Source organism: Corythoichthys intestinalis, chromosome 11, assembly GCF_030265065.1.
Source record: "Corythoichthys intestinalis isolate RoL2023-P3 chromosome 11, ASM3026506v1, whole genome shotgun sequence".
Lineage (NCBI taxonomy): Eukaryota > Metazoa > Chordata > Actinopteri > Syngnathiformes > Syngnathidae > Corythoichthys > Corythoichthys intestinalis.
In genome coordinates, this window is record NC_080405.1 from 8,242,615 (window position 1) to 8,263,553 (window position 20,939).

General features: G+C 39.8%; 1 protein-coding gene across 2 annotated transcripts in view; it reads left to right on the forward strand.

Annotated features, from left to right (window-relative positions):
• LOC130924130 (uncharacterized) overlaps positions 1-20,304 on the forward strand; it is a 32,597-nt gene extending 12,293 nt beyond the window's left edge. The window contains exons 6-11 of one of the 2 annotated variants that reach the window (XM_057850482.1): positions 3,322-3,591; positions 3,721-4,035; positions 4,105-4,265; positions 4,335-4,478; positions 12,382-12,586; positions 12,677-20,293. In XM_057850482.1, coding sequence (XP_057706465.1) covers positions 3,322-3,591; positions 3,721-4,035; positions 4,105-4,265; positions 4,335-4,478; positions 12,382-12,555 — 1,064 coding nt within the window. In that variant the 3' untranslated portion in view covers positions 12,556-12,586; positions 12,677-20,293. Of the gene's footprint in view, positions 1-3,321; positions 3,592-3,720; positions 4,036-4,104; positions 4,266-4,334; positions 4,479-12,381; positions 12,587-12,676 lie in introns of both variants that reach the window. The other variant, XM_057850481.1, reaches the window with a different exon arrangement.
• The last annotated feature ends 635 nt before the right edge of the window (positions 20,305-20,939 follow it).

The window sequence follows — 20,939 nt, forward strand, 5'->3', positions numbered from 1 at the left end:
ACTTATATTTACCCCTTTTCACTTGGTGAATGCGCTAATCCATTTTTCCCCCTCCCCACGTTTGATTGGCTGATGACTTGACCCACCCCCGACACACGCACACTCACACAGCCCTGACAGAAATACATGTCGACAGCATGCTGCCTCCTCCGCCCTCTCCGAAGAGGAGGGATAGTCAAAGTTTTTTTGGGCCAGCAGCAGCCACTGTAATTTAAAAAGATGCCAATATTGTGGAGGTGGGAAACACACCATCAATTTTGCTACTGAAAGTCCGACCTGCCTCAGAGTTGGTAGAACATTTAACTGTGTGAACTTGCTAATCTGCAAAACTCGAGTAGGAAGCTGCTTAGAGGGAAGTGCCCTTCTGTTTGTGTTTTCTACTGTTAACGTTAATTAAACTGTGAGAAATATAGTGAACTCTTCTGGAAACTATATAACCAGAAAAACGTGAGCAAGAAGCTGCTTAGAGAGCGACGGGTGCTGCATAACCTTATATGTTGATCACACAACACAACATCATCATTAACTATGTGCATTAAAAGATTTTTTTGGGGGGGGGGTGTGCTACGAGTTAGACATTGCTACCTGTTGCAATCGACTGGTCGTTTGTGATCGATGTAATGAGCACCCCTGGTTTAGCATATCAATTAATTAGGTTCATATTCGTGAGAAATGTAGCCCAGACCCCCGTTCACCCAATCTGTTTGGTCTTATTAATGTCCCATCCTGAGCAAAAAGTGTAAATGCAGGTTATGCTGTTATATTGTCCCTACCAATGTTGGGAAAAAACCTACGCCCTTGTTCCAAAGGGTACTACAAGGTTTGCTTAAAAGTGTTATGCTTCGATCTTCTTCATAAAAACAAAACTGTTTGGTTTTGCAAAACTGTTTGGTTTTGTCAAGAGGATGGCAGCTCAATGAGGAGCACCTTCGTAATGGACTCATTCCCGTAGTGAACATTTCACCCCCAGACAGTTACGAAAATTTGTCCGGTAGTACCTCTACTTATGGAATTAATTGGTTCTGGAAGTAGTTTCTTAACCTGAAAATCCTGTAAGTAGGAACACGTTTTCCATGTAAATGCCCTCATCCATTCTAAGTCCCCCCAGAATTGAGACATAAATCTTTTATAATGCATAAAAATACAACAAAACGTGTCAAAATACATGTTACAATTAGATAATTGCACGATAAGCATAAAATCAGATTTGTGTATAATTAAAAATAAATAAATAAAGAATAAAAGTTAATACATTCATGTAAAGCTGTCAGAACACAAGGGGCGAATGAAGAGGACGCTGGGACACACACATACAAATACAGTAGCGGTCCCTCGTAGCCAATTGGATGCCAGGAATGCTAGGCAATAGCCGATTGCAGAGCAGCTATAATTGTATGTTACGTTCATTAAGCACTGGGAGCTGTGAGTATCAGCCATACTGTATTTTTGCCTTTTGTATAATGAAATTTCTTTTGTAACAAGAGGCAGTATTTTCCCATTGAGGCGTGTTTTAACCTTAAAATTCTGACTTTAAAAAAAGATGTTTTTTGAAAAAAAGTTGCAAACATGTTACAGTACTGTAATTTTTACAGTACCTCCTCTTCTGCTTTTTCTGGAGGACAAAACATATATATTTATTGGCAATCAATTGTATTACAGGATTATTTTGTTACTTTTTAGCCCATAAAAAGTAAAAAAAAAAAAAAAAAAAAAATTAGGCCTGAATGATATTGGAAAAAATTGCGATATATAGTGCCAAGGCTCCATACATACTTTTTGCATTGGTTGCATTGGTGCACCTAATTCTTTTTCTTAAAGTGCACCAGCACAAAATGTGCACCCACATTTTTCATTGCATCACCTTTAACGCCATACTTTTAATCCGAGTGTCCTTCTACAGCCAGGGGCCACCCTTTTTAATGTGATAAATTATTTAAAAAAAAAAAAAAAGTGGTATTGGATCATTTCTCGTGGCTTACCTGACGATTTAGCACGACAAACTTTCAGCCTGCACGCTGGTTGAAAAACACTGCTCTAGACAACGAAGATTGCTAAATCGCACGGTCAGCGATTGCATAAAAAAATGGAAGAACCACCAAGACAAGTATGTATGTGTTTGGAAGCGAATGGCCACCCAGTAACACAGTCGGCCAGAAACTGCCAGCTTTTTATCACTTTATGTCATATTTTTGGTTGGTGCACTTCATCATTTATTGTGTATATATGTTTGCTGTGAGTCTGTGGCTTATTTAAATTTCGCACTTCAAGTACTGTGTGAGGAATAAAGCACAGGTTTGGTATCAAAAGAGTTGTTTTGATGTTTAATTTTCAACAACAGACAGTTCAAACACTTGCTACATCATCACTGATTGAGAGTGCCTCGGTGCATTTATGATAACGTGTTTACCATCAAGGCTTCCAACGCATTTTGGGAAGATCCAAAGCTGCTAGAAATCTGCTATGGCTTCTCACTGGCCGGTTGTAGGACACAGCAAAAAAATCGGACTGGAGGGCTTTCCACAATGCTATGCAGACCTCAGATAAAACGCTAGACAGTGCTCGACGCCAATTTGAAGTGAGCCGCCACAGCTTGGTGGTTTCCACTCGAGGCTAAAACTCTGTGCGGCATCAAAGTCTGACCGACCGCCTTGAAACAGTCTTCTGCGTCGCCTGCGTCTCAACATTTGTATGATCACCACTTGTTCAATGTTGATCAGCTGAAGATCCACATTCAAGGGTTCCATCTTGCATTTTTAATTTATTTTTTAAATTCCGTTTGTGTTGTGTAACCGGAAGAAAACTAGAGGAAGTTGACAAGTGCCCAAAACCGTACAAACACAATGCCACAGCCCTCTAGTGGCTTGGCGGTGAATTACAGAGCAACACGTTTTCTTACTGCAGAACTATCGAATGCTCATTGACGCCACACTCACTTTGCCGTCACCGCAACGCAGGAGCATAACTCAGGCTTAAGAGTTATTCAAATAACTATAACATAAAGAACAAGTTTACCAAACCATTAGTGTCACTCCAAAATAACGTGAAATGATATGATAATGTGTTAATAATTTCACATATAAGTCGCACCCCCAGCCAAACTATGAAACAAAAACTGCGACTTATCGTCCGAAAAATACGGTAGAAACCTGATCTTTATCACCCGATTCCAATTTTATGACTAATGGCGCAATCGACCTGATTTCGGATCACATAATTGGATCGGGATGTCCCCAATAAATACACTTCAGTAGTGTTAGTAATAATCCATTTGGTAGTTCCCAGGGTTTAAATGTTATTTTCTGTCTTTTTTTACTGCTGCAGAGTGTGCTGACGGGGCGCATAGGTATTACCACGCTACGTATCGCATCAATATTCCTAGTCATGCAGAAATCCTCGAATTCTCTAAAATTGACCAACCGGAGCTGGTAATCCTGTGGAATCGCAGCAACTCTCAGACCGATGGTGCATCCAGGAGCCGGATGAAGCATAATTCCTGGGAAATTTCAAAGGTTACACAGGCTGACAGTGGCTACTACAATGTTCGGCAAAAAAACTACACTTTATTGTCGAGGAAAAAGCTCACAGTAACAGGTAAAAGATATACATTAAACCCAATGTTAATTTAGCTCATGGCCTTAGGATACATCTGTTTTGGATTAATCGTTTCAGGCCCGTTTCTATTGGAATTGTCTTAGATCCTCCTTTCTTCAATCCACACAGAGCACACAAAAAACTATGTACCCAAGGAGGAATCTCATTTCATGATGCGGTACCCAGTGAGCTTTACTCCATGGGATGTCACCTTCGAACCGAGTAGGAGTGATGATTACAACAAGAAAGTCATAACAGTGATGAAATCTGGAAGTGAATACAAAAACAATGAAATATCATCAGGATCGTCTTTTGAGCAAAGAGTTTTCTTCGCCAGCAAGGGCATGGATATTGATCCTATACAGGTAGAAGATTCTGGCGTCTATAAATTCCGAGATGCAAATGGAAACTTGGTGTTTTGGGCCAACGTGGAGGTCGAAGAGGGTGAGACATTTGGTTTTTCGTCTACATTTCTTACCGTATAACTCACTCGTCATCGCTCTGTTTTTACAGTACAAATGCCTGCGTATGTTTACGTTGTCCTTTTGGCGGCTATCGTTGTTGCTGTGGGTATCTGCTGTTGCTGCATAAGAAAATGCTGTTGTAAAAAGAAAACTTCCAAAACCCCTGCATCGACTCAGGAAGCGGCGGCAGCACCAGCTGTGTACTACCACGTAGGTACACCCTCAAATGAGCGTACAGAATCGCATGTCGGTTTGTAAAAGTCGTTCTTCTAATTGCAGGGCACAAATCAATCTACAGGAACAGGTTACTCCGCAGCACCACCTGCTGCAACATACTCATACCAGCCTGCGAATTCGATCTTCCCCAGGCAACCGTCCCCTGCGCCTGCACGTACACCAGCGCCCGCCTCCTCAGGACCACCTGTAATGTCTTTATGGTGTTTATTAATGTGGTTTTAGCACTATATTGTAGCTTAAAAATTCTTAAAAAGTAAGCCTTTAGTTAAGGAAGCTGCCACACAAAAACAAAAAGTTCATTTCCCGTTTTAATATGAGAACGGTTATATGAAAACATGATAATTATCATGTAAAAACGTGAAAATTATTGTGTAAAAATGTGATGACTATCATGAAAAACGTGAAAATTTCTCATTTTGAAAGATCGAAAGATATATATATGTATATATATCCAGAGGTGCACATAATTTTTTTGCCCAGGTCTCAGAGGAGGACCTGGAGATGTGACTTGGTCCTCATTGAGCTTGAGAGCCGACCCACCTGATGCGATAAATTTATGACAAGCTTTACTTAGAGCCAATTAACTTTAATTAATTATATTAATAATTAATGCTTGATTAACATCAACTGGCACAACAAAATTGCCATTACTTTGAAGTGAAATGTCAAGAAATAAACATAAAAGCACCAATTCAAAATAAAGAGCATTATGTGGCTCCCACATTAACTCCAAGCCTTTTTAAAAGTGGGATGTCCTCCTCATAAGACCTCATTGAACGTGCATGTTTAGCGTTGTAAAATGCGAGCAAAAACACGTTTGTCAGTGCATGTCGCTGTTCATTACCTTTATTCCGCGACTTGTCCATAGGGCGAGTGGGGTCATGTCTGACATCGATAGTTTGCTTAATTGCCACATGCTCTCTGTTTTTTTTCCTGCTTTTCAAAGTTTGGATGGCTGAAATTCTTTGACCCTACATAAAATGCGCTGCTCTTATCGGCGACATTGGGATTCTCACGGCACATTTTGTACCGCATTTCCGTGCGAGCATCATTTGCTTCTAGCCATGGTACCTCCTGTAGCCACTTTTCAGCAAAAGTCCTTTTTTTCGGTAGCTCCGGTGACGTCTCTGTCGTCTGTCTGTCTTTTGACGGGGGTGGGGGAACACGGAAGTAATTACTCAGTGTGGCCTGCCTTTTCGACATTTTGAGAAGTTATTTTCTCGTGTCCGCCGCAAATACAGTGGTCAGCCATCGGTACGCAAAAGCGTATGGAAGCCGTTGAGGGCCAGCGCGTTTGTCTACGTCCAGTACACATGCGCGCATGCGGACCACTTATGTGCACCTCTGTATATATATATATATATATATATATATATATGTGTGTGTGTGTGTGTGTGTGTGTGTGTGTGTGTGTGTATACAGTGCCTTGCAAAAGTATTCGGCCCCCTTGAACCTTGCAACCTTTCGCCACATTTCAGGCTTCAAACATAAAGATCTAAAATTTTAATTTTTTGTCAAGAATCAACAACAAGTGGGACACAATCGTGAAGTGGAACAAAATTTATTGGATAATTTAAACTTTTTTAACAAATAAAAAACTGAAAAGTGGGGCGTGCAATATTATTCGGCCCCCTTGCGTTAATACTTTGTAGCGCCACCTTTTGCTCCAATTACAGCTGGAAGTCGCTTGGGGTATGTTTCTATCAGTTTTGCACATCGAGAGACTGACATTCTTGCCCATTCTTCCTTGCAAAACAGCTCGAGCTCAGTGAGGTTGGATGGAGAGTGTTTGTGAACAGCAGTCTTCAGCTCTTTCCACAGATTCTCGATTGGATTCAGGTCTGGACTTTGACTTGGCCATTCTAACACCTGGATACGTTTATTTTTGAACCATTCCATTGTAGATTTGGCTTTATGTTTTGGATCATTGTCCTGTTGGAAGATAAATCTCCGTCCCAGTCTCAGGTCTTGTGCAGATACCGACAGGTTTTCTTCCAGAATGTTCCTGTATTTGGCTGCATCCATCTTCCCGTCAATTTTAACCATCTTCCCTGTCCCTGCTGAAGAAAAGCAGGCCCAAACCATGATGCTGCCACCACCATGTTTGACAGTGGGGATGGTGTGTTCAGGGTGATGAGCTGTGTTGCTTTTACGCCAAACATATCGTTTTGCATTGTGGCCAAAAAGTTCAATTTTGGTTTCATCTGACCAGAGCACCTTCTTCCACATGTTTGGTGTGTCTCCCAGGTGGCTTGTGGCAAACTTTAAACGAGACTTTTTATGGATATCTTTGAGAAATGGCTTTCTTCTTGCCACTCTTCCATAAAGGCCTGATTTGTGCAGTGTACGACTGATTGTTGTCCTATGGACAGACTCTCCCACCTCAGCTGTAGATCTCTGCAGTTCATCCAGAGTCATCATGGGCCTCTTGGCTGCATCTCTGATCAGTTTTCTCCTTGTTTGAGAAGAAAGTTTGGAAGGACGGCCGGGTCTTGGTAGATTTGCAGTGGTCTGGTGCTCCTTCCATTTCAATATGATGGCTTGCACAGTGCTCCTTGAGATGTTTAAAGCTTGGGAAATCTTTTTGTATCCAAATCCGGCTTTAAACTTCTCCACAACAGTATCTCAGACCTGCCTGGTGTGTTCCTTGGTTTTCATAGTGCTCTCTGCACTTTAAACAGAACCCTGAGACTATCACAGAGCAGGTGCATTTATACGGAGACTTGATTACACACAGGTGGATTCTATTTATCATCATCGGTCATTTAGGACAACATTGGATCATTCAGAGATCCTCACTGAACTTCTGGAGTGAGTTTGCTGCACTGAAAGTAAAGGGGCCGAATAATATTGCACGCCCCACTTTTCAGTTTTTTATTTGTTAAAAAAAGTTTAAATTATCCAATAAATGTTGTTCCACTTCACCATTGTGTCCCACTTGTTGTTGATTCTTGACAAAAAAAATTAAATTTCATATCTTTATGTTTGAAGCCTGAAATGTGGCGAAAGGTTGCAAGATTCAAGGGGGCCGAATACTTTTGCAAGGCACTGTATATATATATACATATACACAGTATATCAACATAGAATCCACCATCAGTTGACAAGACAGCTCCCACAGACATCGCGCCACGCCTTCCTGTAGGGGGCCGACCCATGCAGAACATTGAGAAAGCTTTCACTGTGATCAACTTAAAGTATGTATGACAGGATAGAAATGTTAAAAGTGTTAAATAGCTTTATTACGTGAATTAGAATCATATTTTGAGACGATTCGACTATATACAACCATTTGGCAAAGCGCAGATGATGAGAAATTAGTGTTTTAATCTGCTGTCTAGCCACGCCTGCCATTATAGGGCTCTGGCGTCCCCAACAGGTGGATGACGTCGGCAGGGTCATGGTTTCATCTGATTTAGTATGCAGCCCATTGAGGGAGAATTATTCATTATGAGGAAAATGCGACGAAGAGAGCCGCAAAATGTCATTGTTTCAGTCTCTCTACTCCAATATTTTTAAAGGATATTCTTTGTATCAAAGTGTTTTTCCCAATTGCTAAATAAATGATATGGTCATGACAAATAACAATCTTGTGCTAAATGGAAAATGAAATAATAAAAATTCTTTTTTTCAATACGACATTGCAAAATTACTACATAATGGGCAAAACTTGACTTCACCTTTACTGTCGCACCTACCGAACGCTATATTACGCCGCCATAGTTAGCCAGGCTTCTGACATTTCCCTGCCCACCGGCTTCGGAGAATGTAAACAAACCAAGAGGCGTGACAGCTAGTCGACATGCTAACCCGAACAGAGTGACGTCTCAAAGTTTTCCGCTTTTCGAAGCGAAAAATTACACAACTAGCCCGGATCATGTCACATTTGTTTTGTTTTTGAAAATATTTAAATTTTAAGTTTTTGAAAATAGGACCCCTACGGATCGGCCCGAGCCCCGTGTCCCGTCAGCTGATACTGAAGTCTACGATATCAATTATTGATACGTGGATCAGAAAACAATTCTACAAAATTTTACCGTGTGTTTAAGTAATAAACAGAAAAATCCTTCTGCTCAGAATTTATCACGAGTAGATGTCTAAATCATTTGAAGTGGGAGGGCTACCACCCCTCCCACTTCAAATGGATTAGGTCGGCTACCTTTGGGAATTCCTCAAATTTCTGCATGAAATAACCATCAAATGTGATCTGATCTTTGTCAAAATCACATAGATGAAAAAAAAAAAATTAACTAAAACCACCCAAACATTTGTAAGTTTTCATGTTTTAATGAGGATAGTATGCAAACAATGTCAGAAGGGGGAAAAATAAGTAAGTGAACCATCACATTTAATATTTTGTGCCCCCCCTTTGGCTGCAGTAACTTCAACCAGACGCTTCCTGTAGCTGCAGATCAGTCTGGCTCATCGATCAGGACTAATCTTGGGCCATTCTTCTCTACAAAACTGCCCTTGTTAAGTCTGATTCCTGGGATGTCTGACTTGGCCACTCCAGAATGTGTATTTTGTTCTTCTGAAACCATTCTGAAATTGATTGACGTCTGTGTTTTGGATCATTTTCTTGTTGCAGCATCCATCCTCTTTTTAGCTTCAACTGTCTGACAGATTGCCTCAGGTTTTCCTGCAAGACATCCCGATAAACTTTTGAATTAATTTTTCCATTAATGATTGCAAGTTGTCCCGGCCCTGAGTCAGCAAAACAGTCCCAAATTATAATGCTCCCTACACCATGCTTCACGATGGGGATGAGGTGTTGATGTTGGTAAGCTGTTCCATTTTTCCTGCACACATGATGTTGTGTGTTATTCCCAAACAATTCAACTTTGGTTTCATCAGTCCACAAAATATTTTGCCAAAACCTCTGTGGAGTGTCCAAGTGCCTTTTGCGGACATTAGACGAGCAACAGTGTTTTTTTTTTTTTTAAACAGTAGTGGCTTCCTCCGTGGAGTTCTTCCATGAACACCATAGTTGGCCATAGTTTTACATATAGTTGATGTGTGCACAGAGATATTGTACTGTGCCAGTGATTTCTGTAAGTCTTTAGCAAACACACTAGGGTTCTTTGATGGACGGCCACTCCTTGGGAGAGAAGCAGCAGTGCCAAACTCTCTCCATTTGTAGACAACTTCTCTGACTGTCGATTAATGAACATCCAGACTTTTAGAGATGGTTTTGTGTCCTTTCCTCTTTATACAAATCGACAATCCTTGATCGTAGGTCTTCAGACAGCTCTTTTGACCAAGCCATGATGCACATCAGACTATGCTTCTCATCAAGACAATTCTTACCAGGTGTGTGTTTTATAGTGGGCAGGGCAGCTTTATACCACTCATCAGTGATTGGGCACACACCTTACTTAAATTGTTAGGTAAAAATTGGTTTCAATTGCTCTTTAAGTCCGATTAGGCAGAGGGTTCACTTACTTATTTTTCCCCCTTCTGTCATTATTTGCATGCTGTTCTCATTGAAATATGAAAACCTATAAATGTTTGGATGGTTTTAGTTAAAGCAGACACTGTTTTTTCATCTGTGTGATTTAGCCAAAGATCAGATCACATTTGATGGTGATTTTATGCAGAAATGTGAGAAATTCCAAAAAGTTCAGATACTTTTTCATACCACTGTAACAAAGACACTGCAGGTGGTCCCCGGATTATGACATACCCGACTTACATGATTTCGACTCGTCTGCCATTTTAACTCCAGTATTGTTGTTTTTTTCCCCCACGTAAACAGTACCTCACAGTTTCTTACTTTTTACTTTATTTTAGGGCTGTCAAAATTATCGCGTTAACTAGCGGTAATTAATTTTTTAAATTAATCACGTTAAAATATTTGACGCAATTCATGCACATGCCCCTGTCAAACAGGTTAAAATGACAGCACAGTGTCATGCCCACTTCTTACTTGTGTTTTTTGTCTCCCTCTGCTGGCGCTTTGGTGCGACTGATTCTATGGGTTTATGCACCGTGAGCATCATTATTGACGTCAACAATGGCAAGCTACTAGTTTATTTTTTGATTGAAAATTTTACAAATTTTATTAAAACGAAAACATTAAGAGGGTTTTTAATATAAAATTTCTATAACTTGTACTAACATTTATCTTTTAAGAACTACAAGTCTTTCCATCCATGGATCGCTTTAACAGAATGTTAAAGTTAATGCCATCTTGTTGATTTATTGTTATAATTAACAAATACAGTACTTATGTACAGCATGTTGAATGTATACATTGGTCTTGTCTCTTGTGTCTTATCTTTCCATTCCAACTATAATTTACAGAAAAATATGGCATATTTTATAGATTGTTTGAATTGCGATTAATTACGATTAATTAATTTTTAAGCTGTGATTAACTCGATTAAAAATTTTAATCGTTTGACAGCCCTACTTAATTTTATTAATATGACTGTTCTGCACTTTGGTGAAATGTGTATTTGATTATAATGTCTGGTGCAGGAAGCGCAGAGCAGGTAGCACCTACGCATGCGCACACGAATAAGAGCGCATGTGCTCCCACAAAGAAGTCGCGCACTCCAGCGAGAGAGAGGGAAATGGATACAGCTTAGCCCGCTGTCTAGTTAGGGTTTAGCTCATACATCTTGGCGAGAACAGTACAATGACGTATAACTAGTGCTTAATTTGTAAATCATCAGGTGCCAGAATGCAAAGTACATATGACAGCGCAGGGATGACGGCGCGGGGACAGGTCCCGGAACATATTGTAATAGCCTGAAGGGGGAAATAGAAAGGAAAAGAGTGAATGATGGCTTCCTTCACTTTATTGTGACAACAGTTAAACCCACTTGCCATGCTGTGGGACTTTCCATTTTTTTCATTCTTTCCTGTGTGCTTTTCTGGCTCGTTTTGAACCATCTTCCTTCTTTTTGAAAAAGACAGTAAATGCAACAGTCTTTTTGGCATGTTGAAATACTGTTTGATCCTGGCTGCTTGCTCCCAAGATGGCGCAAATTTCAAGTTTTTTTTTTTTTTTTTTTTTTTTAATGTCAGGGGCATGATTTGTTGGTCCAGCTTCTCAGTGCATCAACAAATCTCCGACTCTTTCAAATGACATTAAATTTTTATAAACGACATGCAATTCTTAGGATTTGTTGTGTAAATGAATTTATGCATATTATTATTTTATTTTATACTGTAATGTCCTAACTGTGTGTAATATTCTGATATAATGTTTTCCGAGGCACCCTGAAGTGCACGCAACGTTACTGTTGTTTTGGTCTCGTGATGCGGGAGTGCGATAGAGAGGCACAGGCTCTATCTATCGCTCCGCACAGCCTGCCGAGAGCCCTAAGCTGTGTTCGTACTGTTAGCTCCATGTGTTAATAAAGAAACAAAGTTGTCAGCACGTCGTGTGTTCGATACCTTTGTCAACAAAAAGCTCATAACAAGACACTATGCACGATCCGTTTAAGAGACGCTGGCACTGGAGAGCTGTGAGTAGTAGGAGGCGAGGAGGAGACGAGCGACAAACAAATGTGCGCGGTCGAATGTGGAGGCAGTCCGCTCTTATTTTGTTTATTGTTTTCTTATTGTTGCCACAATAAAGTGGAGAAAGCCATCAACAACTCCTCTCCTTCTTCCCCCCAACGTTTTTATATTATTATTTTATATGCACAAAAGGTGCCGGACCTGCCAAAATATGTCCCGGAACACAGGGAGACCAAAATCAAATTAACCCCTGTGTATAACACATGTTTTTGGATAGTTATTTTGAGATTTAGAGGGTATTTAAGGGTACTTAAAGGGTGAATTCATATTTACGCGGAAATACGGGTCACGTCACCAGCGTAGGAACGGAACTCTTTCATAACTTAGGGACTACCTGTATATCGATTATTGGCAGGAGCATATTGATAATGTTTTGGGATACAAAATTTCATGATACATCATCATTTCGATATTTTGTCTCACTCCTACTCAGCAACTGCAGTTTTTTTTTGTCCGGTACTTGACTTTTAATTTCATGTTATGGCCATATGTCTTGATTGAGTAAAAAATCTAATGCCAACCTATCTCTTCGTTCTACTTGAAAAATGGTGTTTTACAGTCTTCCAAGCCTGGACAAGAGATCGCTCCTGCTCCGTCCGTAGCACTCACTTTTCCGCCTTCGGACGACGACCCCAAGTTTGAGCTGAAAGGGTTTCGCTTTTCCTCCGACCCTCCGCTCTCGTCTGACTCCACTTTCGCCAGTGTTTACACCTCCGATAAGCTCAACTTCTGAGTGGCTTGCGACGACTACTACACTACTGCAGGTACTCATCACGAGGTGCATGCTCGCCATTAGGCAAAAAACTAAACACTGTCAAGTGTACCTGAAAGTATGTGTGGCTTTCTTTCAACAGGGAAAACATGGCCGTGTCATCAATATCAATTTGTTCGTGACGTGTTGTCTGGGGCAGCATCGGTGGATTCCAGACATACAAAAAGGAACTAAAGGGATGTTGCAGGTGGTCTTTGTATCGTATCAGGAAAACAAAAGTAGTCCCTAATCTCACAGACTCTGTCAGATAGACACAGAGTAGAATTGGTGCACGTGTTCTGTAAGAAAATAGATTAAGAAATGAAACACTGCTGTGCGATAAATGTTAAAGACAGAAAATCTGCACGTTTTCCTATGCAAATCCCACGTAAGAAGGCCAAAACTTAGAATCGTACATTAAAGGTGCTACGAAATGGTGACCATGTCCAAAAAATGACTGTACTCTTGCTGTCTTTTACCATTTCATATTTATTCCATGCAAAACAATGCCTCAGGGAACACCCACTTTTTGTCAGCAACTGACGTTTCGCAAACGCCACCTCCTAAACGGCCATCGACCAATCATATGTTGTAGAGACCGTTGTTAGGCTACGTTCAGACTGCAGGCATGTCTGATACCAATTGGATTCCTGCTCAAATCTGATTTTCAAGGCTGATTGTTCACACTATCTTTAGCAAGTTTCCAAATCAGATTTGAGCCTGTCCAGACTGGGCATATTATTGACACACCTGTCAGGTGGCTGTGGAAACGAAAGGTGCTGTGGCAGCAAATAGTGACGTCACAAACGGTAAAAACTGGACTTGTCCGAAAATGACTTTTTAACCAGTAGCTGATATCCCGATATTATCCAACTCGAGGGTTGCGGCTATTGTTTAATCTATCAATTAGTTAGTTCAAATAATCGAGTAATCGCATTAAATGTGTTGCAGAATACATTTTAAAATATGTAAAACAAACAAGTGTTTGTTAGCAATAATAGTTATTTTGTCTTGGTAAGATTACACTTTCAAAAGAGCATTAAATGTGAATACAAAATAAAATTCCTTAGTGGTTTTTTTTTGTTTTTTCCAAACAATGCAGAACTGCTCTTTTATTTCACAAGAGCAATAAAAGCATTTAAAATAAATTAAAACACCTGATCTTAAATGAGGTTCTATGTACACAATTGGCTAAATTCCTCTAGCTTAAATGCTAAAAAAAAGCAAATTTTTTTTTTATGCTCTTAACAAATCATTCAAACACATATTCCCCCTAAATCCAAACTAAATAACAAATGTAGTGCTGCAGCTATCGATTATTTTAGTAGACGATTAATCTATCAACTAGTTAGTTCCAATATTCGAGTAATCGGATTAGGAACATTTAATGTGTTGCAGAATAAATTTTAGAAGATGTTAAACAAAGGCTTGCTAAGTTTGCACATTCAAAAGAGCATTAAAGACGAATACAAGATAAAATTCAAGAGTGTTTCTTCAAAGTATGCAGAATTGCACTTGGATTTAAACACAAATTGTTCAAACACATATTTCCACAAAAACAGCAAAATATACCTAGCTAATACGTAACTAAATTACGAATGTAGTTTTATCATATATTAATTAGCTTATGTTGGTCTTAACAGGGAGCAGCTCAATTCACCCATGTTAAATGAGTTATGCCATATTCACTGTTGCCACTAGATGCTAGCACTGTCAAAACAAACCATTACAACGCCACTCTTAATTAAACGAATAATCGAAGCAGCAAAATTTGATTCAAAGCTTTTTCCTAATCGAATCACTCAAGTTCGATGAATCATTGCAGCACTAACAAATGCATAAACAAACATATTAGCTCAAACAAAAACATACCTTGTGTTGGTCTTAACAGGGACCAGCTGGATTCCGCCATGTTAGAGGAGTTATGGCAAATTCACTGTTGCTATTAGAGGGCAGTGTATCCACTCAAATAAAAAAAAACAAAAAACAAATGCATCACTTCCTAAACAAACATTTACAACATCACTTAAAGTAAACAAATCCTCGAAGCAGCAAAAGTTGATTCAAGGCTTTTTCCGACTCAAATTATTCGAGTTAATTAATTGTTGCAACACTATCCAACTCCAAAAATACGATGCACATATCAAATTGTTGCAGTCCATTCTATAAATCAGCTAACATTAAAGTGAGATGCTTCCTCTTTTTGAATAAACATGGCGTCCTAGTAAGCGCGTTGAACAAATTTGGGTTTTCTTTTCATGTAACAATTTGTGAAGGGGCACCTTAGTATCCCAACCGTTTGCCTCGATACATAGATAGATAGATAGATAGATAGATAGATAGATAGATAGATAGATTTTGCCTAATTTTGGAGGATGTTGCACTGGTTTTGCTCCAGGATAAATCACTTAAAACACTCCGGTTTACGTCTAGACTCACGAAGCTTGCCTGCTTAGGAGCTGTAATTAATGGGTGAGGGGGGTCTTTTGTGAAAGGTCAATTGATGATCATGCCTAGCTTTCTAGTGCTGCATTAGCTAGTACATGTTGACAGAATGACAGAACGTTCAGTGGTAACAAGAAAACAGAAAGCCTATGGATTAGCGTGCTAGCAGACAGCAAAAAGCTGCAGCTTGTCCTCGGTGTGATGTCAATCCTTTTGGAGATTTTTTAGGAGGCGGGAAAGGAAGACTACTTTTGTTTTTATTTTGGTGGATTTGTGTCAAAAATATGGTCTGCTATCATTTTAAAATGACTTGTTTATCATTTCATAGCACCTTTCAAACTCTCAACTGTGAGGCAAATACGCTAAACACTCGGACCACTGTGCTGCCGCTTTGTGTTCATACAGGAGGTATATGTGTCGGTTGACTTTAACTCATTCAGTGTCATTGATCTCAAAAGCTGTCAATGGCATGGGATGAGCTAAAATGAGCGGTGATCTCAAGCGTAATCACGTTACCGTTAAGTGTTGCTTCATGTTGGAATGTAAAATGTGTTCTTGTTCATGATAACTTTCTGAGGCCTCGGGTCACATTTGCCGAGCTCGTTTATGAGCACTGCTCTCAAATCACCACCGTGAAGTTAGCCCCACCATCAAACGCAAATTTTCAGAAAAATGATGTGAATCGTTTGTGCTACGTTTGTGCTGTAAAAAGTTTCGTTTGTGTTATCATCATTTTTAAGATATATATATACAGTAATTCTTCTGTAGGTCAATCTGAGGTCAACCAGCTCTCCATTTTGATTAAAAATGGCTAAAATTGTGTCACTTGCTTCGTTTGTTCTGGTTTGAGTTGTAAGAAGTTTTGTTTGTTCTGCTATAGTTATTGAGATATAAATTTTGAGTGATGACGTCACACAGCCCTCCGCCCCCATTTATTGCAAAGTGGACCCAAAATGGTGCCATCCGTTTATGCTTGTTTGTTCTGTAAAAATTTTCGTTTGTGCTGCTGTTGTCTACAGATATTAAGATATTATTTTCGAGTGATGACGTCAATTGCAGCCCCTCTGTCGCAGCTGACGGAGTGTAAGAACTCTCTCAAAAAAAGAGGGGCGTCCCAACAACAAGTGCAAACGAATGGCACCCCTTTCGGTCTATTTTGTGGTAAATGGGGGGATGCGAGTCACGTTATCACGCCAAACTAATATCTCAAGCCCCCGATTTAATAATAATAATACATTTTATTTGTACAGCGCTTTTTTCCAATGCTCAAAGACGCTTTACAGTAGGAACAAAAAAACAGCAAACAACGTGAACAGAACAAAACAATAAAGAAAATAATTATATGTTAAAAGCTAGTTTAAAAAGGTGAGTTTTTAAGTTTTTTGAATGTGGGAAGGTCTTTACAGGTACGGATGGGTTTAGGGAGTGATTTCCAAAGGGAGGGGGCAGCAACGGAGTAGGCTCTGTTGTTTTACTGCAAAATGGACCTGAAGGCATGCCATTTGTTTGTGCTACGTTTGCGCAGAAGTGGTTAAAGTGGCCAAAACCTTTACACGAAGTTATCTATATGAACTGTTATTATTATAATGTACTATAACCTAATAAAACCCATTGGCAGTGTATCAAATACTTGTTCTCCCCTCTGTATTACTAAGGTAGTGCCAAAAAATCGATTATTAGATTCATCGCGATTCGACACGCGACGATTCGATTACGATTCATAAATGTTCAAAAACGATTTTCCCTAATAACTTTATGACAACTGCTCGCAGCAGAACGAAATTCAAGACACGTCTGCCGCCCGGACACCTTCAACGGACGCACGCACATTATGATGGATGCTGCTGGTTACTGAGCGAGAGATTTACTCCTTTTCAGAACACTGGGAAATAAATTTGTGTATGAGACAGGCAGGGACCCTGCGGTGATTCCTGCGTGGGCTGCGTGACGTCATCACTCCAAAGTACAATCTCAATAACGAAGGAGCACAAACCAGCACAAACAAAGCCTAAACGATTTACATGATTTTTAGCCATTTTTCATCAAAATGGGTGGCTGGTTGACCTCAGATTGACCATAAAAGAATTGTAAATATCTAAAACAGGATCGCAGCACAAGCAAAACTTTTTACAGCACAAGTGATTGACATCATTTAATACAAATTTGCGTCTGATTAGGGGCCAACTTCACGGAGGTCTTAAATTGGCCTCAGCACTGCACTTCGAATCACTTCGTATTCGTGTACTTTGGTTTTGGGTGCCTTAGAGCCTAAGCTATTGTCATGTCTGTGCAATCTTCAACTTCTCTTAGGAAGGAAAATGCATGTTGTTTGTTGTATAATCTTGTATGCTGACACTTTTTAGAAATACCACTTGTATTTACTCTTTAAATGTTGTCATTTTGGAACCAAGGTAAATGTGTACTTAAATAGTTCTAAGTATACAAAAGTAGAAATTGTTACTCTAACATTGTTTTGATATCAAAAGCAAAAATCCTCAGATGCATAGACCAATGTTGTTCAACCAAATCAACAATACTTGTGCCTGATTTTACAGAAAAAAAGTAGCGAACAGCGTCTCATTATTATTTAATGGTATTTAAAAAGCCATTGTCGAATATGGACAAGCTTAAATCACACATTTTAAGCCTTGAGTGAACAGAAAACGCCTCATAGGAAGTCAAGTTTAGGATGAACATACTACCTCATCTTTGGAAAAAGTTACTGGTCTTTTCTTTTTAAATCAAAACCAAAACTCAGACCTTCCTGCCTTTTCATAACAAATGCCGTTGACTCGTTAACTTTCTCTTTTCGCTATTGTAAATGCTCTCAAAATATATCTTGTGCTTGCATGTGCACTATTTGCTTTCATTTCCTTGGGACTGTTTTGTGGAAAGATGTTTTATCTAACAAAAGTGTACATTAAAGCTACTAACGCCTGTTGGCTTCTCAATTTTGGGGGTCCTTTCACACACGGTGTATGAATCTCACCTTACTGTGCTATAAAGCTCAGCAAAAAAAAAAAAAATTAGATTTTATTCATTGTGGAGCTAACAGTTTTGACTTTTTTTTTTTTTTTTTTTAACCCTTTCAGGGACACGACCATGGATATCTACTCAAACGTTACTATTAGCTTAACTCATTCACCGCTAGCCCAGGTCATGTAGTATGTGTCGCAAAAGTTGGTAAAAGAGATACTTGAGGTAAAAAAAACACCTACAGTATTGACGGCATTAAACGTCCAATTGAATAGCGTACCGCACGAATGCTAATTTTAGACCACAAGGCTGCGTGACGTCACTGTCGTAAACCAGCAGGGGGTTAACATAGAAGTGCGCTCGCGTACAACGAATGCTAGTACTGCTTGTTTTCTGTCGCTAATCCTTCAAAAAAGAACATGCCGAGCAAACACTGCTGCTGTGGTACTTGTAGAAACGACTCTAGACATTACAACCGTCCAGATATGAAGGATGTTTTCTTCATACGTTTCCCGATACCAAAAACTGGAAAAAGTGCGAACAATGGATCAACTTGTGTGGTATGGGGCGCCGTTTGTAAAGCAGCACATGCTGAAAATTACGACATATACTCACATTTAACCCTTAGATGCACAAGTTACTGGACCCTACACTCTTCCATAAGTGGGTCAAAAATGACCCATATTAGAACCAATGTGTTTTTAGGCCATTTTGGTGAAGAACAATCACTTGTATAATAATTAGTATATGATATTTAGGGCCACACAAGAATTAGTTCATGCTTGAAATATCTTTGTGATTCAATTAATATTTTTTGGGGGGAAACAAAACAACAGCAATAGACTTTATCCTTCCTTGTATTTTATCATCAATGATGAAGAGCTCCCATGCATTTTTTTGGTGTGACAGCGGTGCTCAGCCCTTGTGGAGGCACTGACCGATTTCTGAGGATATTGTGGCTCTTTTTTTCTGCCCTGGGTGGGAGGTAATTCTCTCTAGTAAGAGCCCTACCAACTCATTCTGTTGGCCATGATTTGGACACTTTTTTTCTTCAGAGGACACATAAGTGGAATCTTATGAGTCAGATTGATCCTGTTCAGTTGGATTTCCAGGTGGACAACTGCCACTGCCACCTGGACAATCGTCTGGGTCCTCATCATCAGAAATTTCCGACACTTGAATCCAACCCCGTCACTGCCTCTCCATCATCCAACATCTGTAGGACCATTTCAGTTGTAAATCTAGCACAAATCCGATTTGTTCGTGTTTTTCCGACTCGACTAAACGGGAAAAGTCGCATAAAAGTGGACCATTTTCAAATTTGATCCAGGTCACTTTCGTATGTGGTTAAAATCCCATCCGGGCCACATTTTTCCAGAATTAAGTTGTGGTCCAAACAGTCATGTCCCCCAAATTGTAATTAATGCAGCAATTACCATCAGCAAAGAGCGAGAGAGAGAGTGCTACAGTTGCGGTGCAGCTGTGCATTAGTGTTAGCGCCTAGCTGGAACACGGCTTTTGGGGAAGGAGCGGGCTTGACAACAGTCATAAAAAAATAAAATGGGTTGAGAATAAGCCTGACAATGCTCGGCTTTCTCTCTGCTCCAATGCTCCTGCGAATGCGGACCAGTTTGCTCAGTGCTGCTCTCGGACTGCGAATTAGAGTGCATGTGTGATACTTGAACAGGCTCAATGGACAAAGGCAGTCTGAACGGGTACGCTAAAAAAAGATATGACAACAAATCGGAAATGTGCATTACGACCTGAGGTATGAACCTAGCCTTAGTTAGCTAGCAAGTTATGAAGTAGGTTAATTTGTTGATAAATAATAATTAAGAGTCATGAAAGACACACACACAAAATACTATATGGACTTAATACTTACAGTACACGTATCAGCTCTTGCTGTGTAAAATCTTTTTAAGGGATGTCACTTTTTACATACCTAGTCTGTGTGGTCCACGGTAAATTTATTCCTGACAGCCAGAGTTGATAAGAATGAAAAATTCCCATTGGATTCCATAGAAAATGCATGTGGGTCATTTTTGACCCACTTGTGGAAGAGTAGGGTAGTAATACAAAAATGACAATTTCTTCAAATGTATAAAAAGTTCATCAAAAATTTGAATGGCATTATATCAAAAACATGTTTTTTGAGTAATACCTGAAATATGAATTGATAACAATTTTTCATTCTGAAGATATTTCAAGAAAACAACCTCACCGTGTCATTTTTGACTCACTTATGCATCTAAGGGTTAATGCAACACAGTGTTTAAAATGTGGTGTGAAAATTGTAGTCACTTTTTTTTTTTTGCACATTTATAAGATTATTTAGCGAGTTAAATATTTATTATTAAATAATAAATATTAGACCTGAATGTTTAAATCCACAACTAAATATTTGATTAAAATCTTAGACATAAATCTTAAATCTATATCTTAAATCTAAATATTAAAAATAAATCTTAAATGTAAAAGGCCGCGTGACGTCACAAACGTAAATCAGCAGGGGGTCAACATAGAGGTGCGCTCGCGTACAACCAATGCTTGTACTGCTTGTTTTCTGTCGGTATTCTTTTAAAGGCCAGGCTGTGACCAACCCTCCTCTGCTGAGGCTCCACTGCCTCAACGGGAGGAGACCCTGGTAGCAGGTGATCGACCCCCTTCAGACGAGACTCAAGAAGTGGCTCCATCAGCTCAACAGGAGGAGAACGACCCGACCGTGCAATCCTCTGCTGTCGAGGCCCCATCCAGCCCCAAATCCTCGCACTCCAAGACGCCACCACGCTGCCGACTCCAGGATAAGGCCCCATCCAGCCCCAAATCCTCACACTCCAAGACGCCACCACGCCGCCGACTCCAGGATATGGCCCCATCCAGCACCAAATCCTCACACTCCAAGACGCCACCACTCCGCCGACTCAGTCAGGCTAAGGCCTCAT